The sequence below is a fragment of the Orycteropus afer genome, unplaced genomic scaffold (assembly GCF_000298275.1).
Source record: "Orycteropus afer afer isolate SDZICR_OR568_19922 unplaced genomic scaffold, OryAfe1.0 scaffold00031, whole genome shotgun sequence".
Taxonomy (NCBI): Eukaryota; Metazoa; Chordata; class Mammalia; order Tubulidentata; family Orycteropodidae; genus Orycteropus; species Orycteropus afer.
The window spans coordinates 15348696-15359299 of record NW_006921618.1 but is presented as its reverse complement, the minus strand read 5'-3'; the positions used below and the strand labels follow the sequence as shown (position 1 = coordinate 15359299).

The following is a 10604-nucleotide window of genomic DNA, read 5'->3' as shown; positions in this document are numbered from 1 at the left end:
GAAGGGCTGCTTATGCACAGGGAGACAGCTAAGGGGGCAGAAGAGTATGGAGGGATGGACACTGAGAAGAGATAACTATGGGGAGGAAGTGGGAGGGGAGCTGTTGCATTGTGGTAAACTGTGGTCAATGACATGAGACAAAGTATATGTGAACTGCTGTATGGAAAGTGAATTTGCTCTGTAAATCTTCACCCAAATCACAATTAAAAAAAAAAAAAATGGAAGGAATATACAAAGTCACTGTACCAAAAAGAATTGCTTGATGTTCATCCATTTCAGGAGGTGGCATATGATTAAGAACCAATGGCATAAAAAGAAGACATTGAAGCTGCACTGAAGGAATTGGCGAAGAACAAGTCTCCAGGAATCAATGGAATACCCATTGAGATGTTTCAACAAATGGATGCTCTGCTGGAGGCACTCACTTGTCAATGCCAAGAGATTTGGAAGACAGCTACCTGACCAACTGATGGAAGAGATCCGTCTTTGTACCCATTCCAAAGAAAGGTGATCCCACAGAATGTGGAAATTATCAAACAGTATCATTAATATCACATACAAATAAAATCTTGCTGAAGAAAATTCAAAAACAGTTGCAGCAGTATATTGACAAGGTACTTCCAGAAATGTAAGCTGGATTCAGAAGAGGACGTGGAACAAGGGATATCATTGCTGATGTCAGATGGAACTTGGATCAAAGCAAAGAATACCAGAAAGATGTTTACTTGTGTTTTATTGACTATGCAAGAGCATTCAACTGTGTGGATCATAATAAATTATAGATAATATTGAAAAGAATGGGAATTCCAGAACATTTAATTGTGCTCATGAGGAACCTGTACATAGACCAGGAGGCTCTCATTCAAACAGAACAAGGGGATACTGCACAGTTTAAAATCAGGAAGGAAGTGTGTCAAGGATGCATCTTTCACCATACTTATTCAATGTGTATGCTGAGCAAATAATCTGAGAAGCTGGACTATATGAAGAAGAACACAGCATCAGGATTGGAGGAAGATTCATTAACAACCTACAATATGCAGATGACACAACCTTGCTTGCTGACAATGACGATCACTTGAAGCACTTACTGATGAAGATTAGACTTACAGTCTGAAGCATGGATTATATACATCTCAATATCAAGAAAACAGAAATCCTTACAACTGGACCGATAAGCAGCATCATGATAAATGGAGAAAAGGTTGAAGTTGTCAAAGATTTCATATTACTTGGTTCTACAATCAACACTAATAGAAGCAGCAGTCAAGAAATCAGACTATGTATTGTACTTGGCAAATCTGCTGCAAAAGGCCTCTTTCAAGTGCTGAAAACCAAAGATGTCTCTTTGAAGACTAAGGTACACCTGACCCAAGACATGGTGTTTTCAATTGCCTCCTATGCATGTGAAAGCTGGACAGTAAATAAGGAAGACTCAAGAAGAGTTGATGCTTTTGAGTTGTGGTGTTGGCAAAGAATACCGAAAGTACCATGGACTGCCAGAAGAATGAACAAATCTGTCCTGGAAGAAGTGCAGCCAGAATGCTCCTTGGAAGCAAGAATGGTCAGACCTACTTTGGTCATGTTGTCAGAAGGGATTGTTACCTAGAAAAGGATATCATGCTTGATAAAGCAGACGGTCAGCAAAAAAGGGGAAGCCCTGTCAATAAAATGGATTGAAACATTGGGTGCAACAATGGGATTAGGTACGGCAAGGATTGTGAGGCTGGCACAGGACCAGGCAGTGTTTCATTCTGCTGTACACAGGGTTGCTATGAGTCAGAACTGACTCAACAGCACCTAACGATGACAACAACAATGAAATACTGGATCTAGGAGATTGCTTGCATCACAAAAACAGCAGCAATAAGAAATGTGTGCCTCTTGCATTTTGTCAAGACTCTAGAGCTAAAGACCAGTTTTACAAGTGTGCAGAATGAGTCTGCTCATAGGTCTGAGGCTGCTCTCTTTAGAAAGACCTATAAACACTGGCTCTTGGCTGGCATCTGGGAACCTAGATTTCAGGAAAGTTCTCACCATTCCTGGATAGAATGGCGAGGTGTGTCTACATTGTTTGTACAAAAAAAAAAAAAAAAAGTGTTTTTTCCTAAACATTTGCTTTTTTTTTCCCCTGGGAATCTGGAGTTTTGGTTCATGCTAGGCAGAAAGTGCCTATGTGATCACCTCCCTAATAAAAACCCTAGGCACTGAATGTCTAATGAGTCTCCCTGGTAGATAACACTTCTCAATTGTTGTCACAACGGTGTTGCTGGAGGAATTAGGTATGTCCTATGTGACTTGGAGGAGCTCTGGTGGCATAGTCCCTAAGGCATTTGACTGCTAACCAGAAGCCTGGAGGTTCAAACCCACCAGCTACTCCTTGAAAAGAAGATTAGGCAATCTACTTCTGTAGAGATACTACCTTAGAAACCCAAGGAGGGGTCGCTATGAGTTGGATCCGACTTGACAGTGGTGAGTTTTTTTTTTTTTGGTTGTTGTTGTTGTTGTTGTTTGTTTTGTATGTGACTTGGAGCTCTGGTGGTATAATGGTTAAAGAATTGGGCTGCTAACCAAAAGGCCAGTGGTTCAAACACACCAGCCGCTCTAGTCCATGGGAGGAAGATGAGGCAGTGTGTTTCTGTAAAGATTTACAGCAATTCTACTTGTCCTATAGGGTTGCTATGAGTCAGAACTGGCTCGATGACAGTGGGTTTGGGTCTGGGTTCTGTGTGACTCCATACTGGGAGAGAGAGGACTCTTGGAAGCTTGCACATGTTTTCTCCAGATTTTACCCCATGTGCCTTTTGCCTTTGGTGCTTTTGCTTTGTATCTTTTCCCTGTAAGAAATTATAGCTATGAGTACAACTATATGCTGAGCCCTGTGAGCCTGCTTATCAAATCATAAAGCTTGGGGGTGGTTCTGGGACCCCCAACACAATAGGAAATACAGGGGACAGAGGAACATGTTAAACTGTACTACAAGGATGTAGTCAGCAAAATCCAAAATAAAAGAAATGCTACAGAACAAACGGCCTAATTTCTTTAGCAAAAATTACAAGGAAACTATGGAAGGAAAGGGAACCTACAGATTAAAACAGACTTAGGAAACATAACAGCTTACAGCAACATGTGGACCACATGTGCATCCTAATTTGAATAAACTAAAAAAAAAGTTATAATAGAAGAAATTCAAACATCAAATGGATATTTGGGGGTGTTAAGGAGTTATTGTTAAATTTTTGGCATAATAATGGCATTGTGAGTCTGTTTTATAAAAATTGTTTTTTAGAAGAGACACTGGAAAATTTACAAAAGAAATAATATGATGTCTGGATTTGCTTTGAAATAATCAGGAAGGGTGAGGAAAATGAAGACAGGCAGAGATGATACAAGACAGACCATGAGTTGATAATTGTGATGCAGGATGATGGGGTTACAGAGGTTCATTATAGTACTACCTCCCAATTTTTGTATGTATTTTAATTTTTCCATAATAAAAAAGCTTTAAAATGTTTGTTAATAGGGCAAAGAATCCTCTTTTGGCTCTGTAGTTGTCCAGCAACCCTGACTCTCTCTAGGTAACTGCCGGGAATGGAATCTCAAATTCTGAACTCTTGGGCAGCATCCCCCAGGGCACTCATTCTGTTTGCCCAGGCTTGGCTTCCAACTGGCCACACTTGGACAGTTCCTGCCTCTCTCTTTCACCTCCCTGCTCTGGCATGCTGCCCCCAGCCAGCATGGAGGAATATCCTGAGAAATAACCCATGAGGCCAGCTAGGGATTACTCAGACATAGTGCCCTATCTTCAAGGATCTTCAGAAACAATCTCATTCTCCCTCGGAGTCATAAAAGTATGCTGCTCCCAAGAAACTGGTCCGGTTTTCACTTTGTGACACTGTATCTTTGTGCCAGCTGTTAGCAAGCTTAGAACCCAACTTTTGCCCAATTCTATAAAGTACATAGGACCTCACCCTCACTCATCTCATTTCCTATCTCCTTTTACACCTTATCTCCTTTACACCTAATTGTCCAGTTATTCTGGTAGCGTAGTGCCTAAGGCACTTGACTGCTAACCAGAAGGCTGGCAATTCAGACCCACCAGCCACTCCTTGGAAGGAAGGTTGGGCAATCTACTTCCATAGTGATACCACCTCAGAAATCCAAGGAGGGGTCGCTATGAGTCAGGGCCAACTCGCTGGCACATAACAACAACAGCCCAGTTATTTGGGAATCTTTATTCTGTTATATTGTATATATTGGGTAATCCACCTGGAATCCCTAGACTACCCACTTGGTGGGGGTCTTCCATCAAAATCCCAGGGCTCTCCTCTTCCCCCATCATCCCCTTCAGCTCCCACCCACTTGCCTGGGCAACTCACTGTGCATGATGGCATCGATCTCATACTGGGGTCTCAGGATCAGCAAGCTCCAGGGCAGGGTTGGACAGGTGACAGGGAGGTCTCTCAGCGCTGGGTCCTGCAGCGCCTGGAGTAGGGTCTGGGGTGCACCAGGCTCACATTTCCAGAAGAGCCCCTTCTGGGACAGGGGCAGGTGCAGAATGACCTGCTGGGCACCTGTGGTCAGGACACAACGGGCACAGCAGGTCCCTTGGTGCATTTCCACAGCGTCAACCATAAGGGGCTGGTTCTTAGGCACCACCTTGTCTTTTACTGTCATGCTGTGTGTCAACATGAAGCAAATGGGCAGCAGCTTGGAGCTGTGGTTGGCAGCAGCAATCAGTTCCTCCAGGGTTTCGTAGCTCTGGGAGCCAGTGAGAGGGCGGAAGTGGCCTGTGGGGCACAGCAGAGGGTGGGAGAATCACAGGGCATCAGTGGATGGGCCTTTGCTGGGCCCAGTGCCCTCATATATCAGGCCCAGGTCTGACCCTGTGATCACCCACCCCTAATCCCTGGAGAATAGATGCCAAGGGTGGCCCTGCATCTGGACATCTGGGATGAGGGGTCAGAAGCAGCCAGTGACTGTATGTGAATGGACAGTGAGGGGTAGAGATGGCATAGCTTTTCCTGAGACAGACAGACATGGACACAGGGACTCTCCAGAGGCACAGACAACATAACAAGGACATGTTCCCAAAAGACATACCAGTGGTTCTGCATTTTCCTACCTCCTGACTCCCCACATGTCTCTAACTTTGCCAACTTGTCACTTCCCCCAGATGCCTTACCACAGCTCCAATCCCACAATCCAAAACTAAATTCGTTCTCCCTATCACCTCCTCCTCATCGCTGTCCTGGGCCAGTGCCATTGTCCATCTCTCCCACACCAGAAACCCAGACACTACTGACCATAGTGAGCTCTGACTTGCTCTACCCTAGGTCCTGTCTCACTTTTGGCTGCCTGACTGCTCTCTCCACAACGCCCCCCATCCTCTCCCCTATCCCATCCATTCTTCACCTGGCACTGGACTGGCATAAAATACCCCACTTCTGGACATAACATCATGTCTGGGATTTTCCCGCCCAAAACACATAACGTGCACCTAATCAAGGAACATCAAATAAATCCAGACTGAGGAACATTCTATAAAAGTACTGGTCTGGACTCTTCAAACATGTCTATGTCCAGACAAGGAAAGGCTGAGGATTGTTTGAGCCTGAAGGAGATGAGAGAGAAAGGACCATTGAATGTGATATGTGATCCGGGACTGGACTCTGAATAAGGAGCAAAACTGCTATAAGGGGCATTAGGACAGTTGGTGGCATTTGAATATAGACTGTGGATTATACAATAGCATTGTATTAACACTGAATTTCCTGAATATGATCATTGAACTGTAGTTCTGTAAGAGAATGTCCTTGCTCTTAGGAGATACATGCTGTAGTATTCAGGGATAAGGGGTATTATGTCTGCAATTTATCTCAAATGGCTCAGGAAAACTAATATGTGTATTATATACATATAGTAATATATACTAGTGTGTGGTGGGGGTGTAGAGAGAGAGAGAAAGCAAGTGTAGCAACATGTTTAACAAATGGTGAAGCTGGATGAAAAGTATACAGGAGTTCTAGCATGTCTTCTGTAGATTTGAAATTATTTCAAAGTGAAAACAAAAAAACCTCAAAACGCAAAAGAAAACATATTCCTTCCATGTTTAAAACTCTCACTGGCACTTCAGCACCTTCAAAATAAAGACCAAAACGTGTTAATGCACCACCCAAGCCCCCTGGTGGTCTGGATCCTGCTTACCTCCTGCCACATACCGCTTCTCCTTAAATCCATACCCTCTCGTGTCCTGTCCCAGAGATCACAATAAAGATAGTCAGAGCAAGCCCTCAGAGTGAGCCACTCTGTGCCAGGCCCTGTTCTAAGAAATTTATTGCATATCATTTAATCCTTACATCACGCATAATTATCCCCCTGTCACAGAAGAGGAAACTGAGGCAGAGAGAGATCACTTGGCTACAGCTAATAGCTGACAGAGGTGGGACTCACAAAGGGCTGCTGGCTCCAGGGTCTGAGCCTACCACCTATAGGTACATGCCTCCTGCATTCACTGAGCTACTTAGTTTCCTGAGCACCAAACACCATGTGTACATGCTACTTCCTGTGCCTGGATTCTTCTTCTAGCTGGTCTGCCCTTCAAACCCGGCTCAGCTGTCACGTCTTCCAGGAAGTCTTCACAGGCCCGGTGAGGCAGGATGACTCCCACACGGAGCTCTATCTGATGACTGTGCCTCCTCTGCTGTTGCCTCCTCTCACTACTCCTGTGTCCACTCCCCTGCCATCCTAGTAGAAGCTACTTGCCAGAGAAGGCTGCACCCAGTCCATCCTGTGCCCAAGCACAGGACCTGGAACACCACGGGTGTCAGGAAATGTTCAGTGACTGAAACACAGACAGACACCTGGGCAATGACAAACACAAAATACACAAAGCCCCAATGAGAGGCAGATGTGATCAGAGGCCCATATGGAGGCGGGGCCGGCCATGCCAGGCCTATCATTGTCAGACCACACAGAAGGCATTCCTGGCCTCAAGGCTGAGCAGTGATAGACTTGAGAGCCTCATGTACAAACCCAGAGGGTTGGGAATGTGTGTCAGGATCAGCAAGCCCATGAGTGAGTGTCTGCAGGCATGCCTGAAGGGTGCCAGGCACCTGGGGAGACCCCAAGTGCCCACCTTACCCTGGAAGTTGGGAGCCAGCTCCATGATCTGACCCATTCTCAGGCTCTCACAGACCACCTTCTGGAGGCGAACCTGGGTGACCTTGATTAGGTCTCCTGTGGAGAGGCAGCACTCATTTCCACTTATCTCGTAGATGGAGCCTGGGGAGACACAGACTCAGGTTGGATTCAGTATCCCCACTCAGCAAGGCCCAAGAGCCAAGTGGCTTGTGCCCTATTCCCCAGAAAGCTCTGCTCTCCCACACCTTTGCACGCATTGTCTATCAGCCTGCAGTGCCCTTCCCTGCCTACTGCTCACTGGCTCAGCTGTCCACAGGCTCTCAAGTTGGCCAGTCCCTCAGTGGTGCACTTCTCTGGCCTTTTTCACATCTCTCAAACCCACCAGCCACTCCTCGAAAGGAAGGTTGGGCACTCCACTTCCGTAGTGATGTTGTTGTTGTTATATGCCCTCGAGTCGGACCTGACTCATAGCGACCCCTCCTTGGGTTTCTGAGGCGGTATCACTACAGAAGCAGATTGCCCAACCTTCCTTCCGAGCAGTAGCTGGTGGGTATGAACTGCCAGCCTTCTGGTTCAGTAGCTGGTGGGTATGAACTGCCAGCCTTCTGGTTAGCAGTCAAGTGCCTTAGGCACTTGCCGCGGCAACCCAAGGAGGGGTTGCTATGAGTCAGATCTGACTCCACAGCAGTGAGTTTGGTTTGGTTTGGATTCTTACTAGGGCTGATCTAGCCCACCATTACTGCAACCAGCACAAGGCCTGACTGACTTCTAAATGGGTGTTAACTTAAAAATAAGCAAATAACTCACTGCATCCCAACTCCCTGATTATACAGTTATGAAATCAGGCTCAGAGAGGGTCAGTGACTCCCCAAGATCACACAGAGCAAGAGCTAGTATAATAGTACCCAGTATAGTATCCCAACCACTAACAGGAGGAGGACAGGACAGAAAACTGCAGGTGGGTGGAGCCTTGGAGGCCACCTGACCCTACCCTCACCTCCAAGGCAACTGCAGCAGGGCCCTTAGCAGGAGCCCTGAGAGATTAATGAAAACCCAAGGAAGGTTGGGCAATCCTACATCCGTAGTGATAGTGATACTGCCTCGGAAACCCAAGGAGGGGTCGCTATGAGTCGGGGCCGACTCGACGGCAAACAACAACAACAACAACAACCCTTCTCCCCATGAAAAACATATACAGGCTCATGAAATACAGAGTGTCAGGGGCTGGATTCTCCAGGCTGGTGCAGGCCCCATACTAAACACTTACAATATACCAATACATGGGGCACCGTGGGGAGCGCTGCAGGTGCAGTATCTCATTTAAGCCCAAGATTGCCCTTGGAGGGGCAGTTCCTGCTTCCTAAATAAAGAACAGCTTCAGAGAGGTTGAGTGAGTTGCCCAAGATTATCAGCTAATAGGGGGCAGAATTAGGCTGCAAACCCACGTTTGTTTGCTTTCAAAGCCAGTGCACTTAACCAGCATCTGCACCACCTCTGAGTGGCCTGCCTAGTGGCCTGTCCCCATCAGAATCGCCATCTGTCCTCTCACATCATCGACTCACCCACACCCTGGTCAGGCTCTTCCTCTCATTCCCCTAACTTCCGCCACTTCAGGCAGAATGGGGAAGCTCAGGTATTGTGACAAGCAGCCTACCTATGGAGAGAGATGAGGAACTTGCGCAGCGGGGGAAGAGCGCGCAGATCAGATCGTAGGCGCCTGCAGGGAGCCTCCAGACTTACAGCTAGGATTTGAACCCAGATCTGTCAGAGTCCCAAGCAGACCTGGCGCGACCCACTGTGTGGCAATGGCCCGACCTGCTCCCTTGGTCTAGGACCGCACTTGGCGCTGCAGAACACTTTAAAGCAAGATGCTGTGGCTGAGCAAGTTTTCCTCTGCTGGGAACAGAAGAGGCCAGGGCATCTGTGTATAACTTTACTCTCTAAGAAAGGAAGGAGCCTGCACTCCCACACAGGGCGTTTCCTTTCTCTCCTCCCGCCTCCACTCAGCGGTTCACAGTTCCTTCCTTCCTTCCTCCCTCCACCCCTCCTCAGCCGCCTCCCAACCCTGAGCAGCCGTCCTTTCCACTTTCCACCCCCTGTCACTCCCTCCCTCCCTCTAGCTCTTTCAGGCAGTAACTGATGATTGCTAGGTGAGCTGTGGCCAGAGAGCCGAAGTGAGGCAGTCCACAGGGAGCAGAAAGCAGGCTCAGGAAAGTCTCGCGGAGGACGAGCCATTTAAGCTGAGAATTGAAGAGCTGGTCAAGCGAAAGGCTGCTCATTGCCAAGCAGAGGCTAAAGCACCGGAGGTGGGACGGAGGGAGGAGAGGGGGTCAGGAGGCACAGGGACTCTGGACAGATGACAAGCTGCCTGAGCCAGCAGTTGAGAATCTAGCAATAGCTGCGCCTCACGGGCGCCCTAATCGGAGTTCCATAAATGCGTTCTGCGGTTCCAGCCAAGCTACTTTGCTCTGTTCCACCCACCCTCGGCGCCTAAGCACAACGACTTCTCATCACCACCCTGCGGGGCAAGTCATGGCCCCCATTCCAACGAGCAGAAGCTAAAGCCGGAGAGGCTGCCTGTGGCCCCAGGTGACACTGGCTCGGGCGGTGATGGAGATGCGAAGCTGGGGCACAGTTTCCCGCGTTCTAACGCCATTGCGCTCACACTCCGGTGGAGCCTGGCTGCGGCGAAGCAGGGGAGGCGAGTCTGGGTCCACTCACCCTGGAAGTAAACCCCCGAGCAGACGCGCAGCACACGCGGGAGGGAGGCGGGGTCCAGGGCGCGCACGAAGTCCGCTAGCGGCACAGCTTCCATGTCTCGCAACTAGCGGGCGGGGAGTAAAGCACCCGCCAGCACCAGAAGCAGCAGCCCCGCCGAGTCCCGCCCACCCCGGGGGCGGGATGGGAGGAGCCGCTGCCGAGGGGGTGGGAACGCGGACGGCGCTGTTGGGCAAGCTACTGCCGGCTCCTAAGCCTCTGTTTCCTCATCTCTAAAATCGGGTTGCAACACTTGCTTCTCAAGTTTATTCCACGGTTGAGAGCGTCAGACAGGTCCTGACCGTAAATAAAAAACAGTCCTCACTTCCCCAGTGTTCAATGAGATATCCCCATGAGGTTTTCTGTTGTTAGCTGCGGTGGAGTCTGCTGGGCTCTTGGTGGTAGGTTCTTCTAGTGCCGCTGTGAGAGAAGATACCACAAATGAGTGGCATGAACAAATACGAGTTTATTCTACAGTTTTGGAGGCTTGAAGTCTGACTTCAAGGTGCTGGGTGAAAGCCCCTCGACCTTGGGCTTCAGCTCTGCCTCTTCCTCCTGGCCCACTGAAGCTGGAGGCTTTCTTCACTCAGGCAGCTGCTGGCTGCTGAGGCTGACAAACCCAAGGTCAGTAAATGAAAAGGCACAGTATTACCAAAGCACATGGCAGGCCACTGATTCCAGTCCATTAACAGTCCCGAGACTGA

The 10604-nt window shown here is 48.2% G+C and overlaps 1 protein-coding gene across 1 annotated transcript in view; it reads right to left on the bottom strand.

The window, feature by feature from the left end:
- THEMIS2 (thymocyte selection associated family member 2) overlaps positions 1-9958 on the bottom strand; it is a 25642-nt gene extending 15684 nt beyond the window's left edge. The window contains exons 1-3 of the mRNA XM_007935811.1: positions 9865-9958; positions 7144-7284; positions 4380-4790 (exon numbers count right to left, since the gene is read on the bottom strand). Coding sequence (XP_007934002.1) covers positions 4380-4790; positions 7144-7284; positions 9865-9958 — 646 coding nt within the window. The remainder of the gene's footprint in view (positions 1-4379; positions 4791-7143; positions 7285-9864) is intronic.
- Positions 9959-10604: the final 646 nt, after the last annotated feature.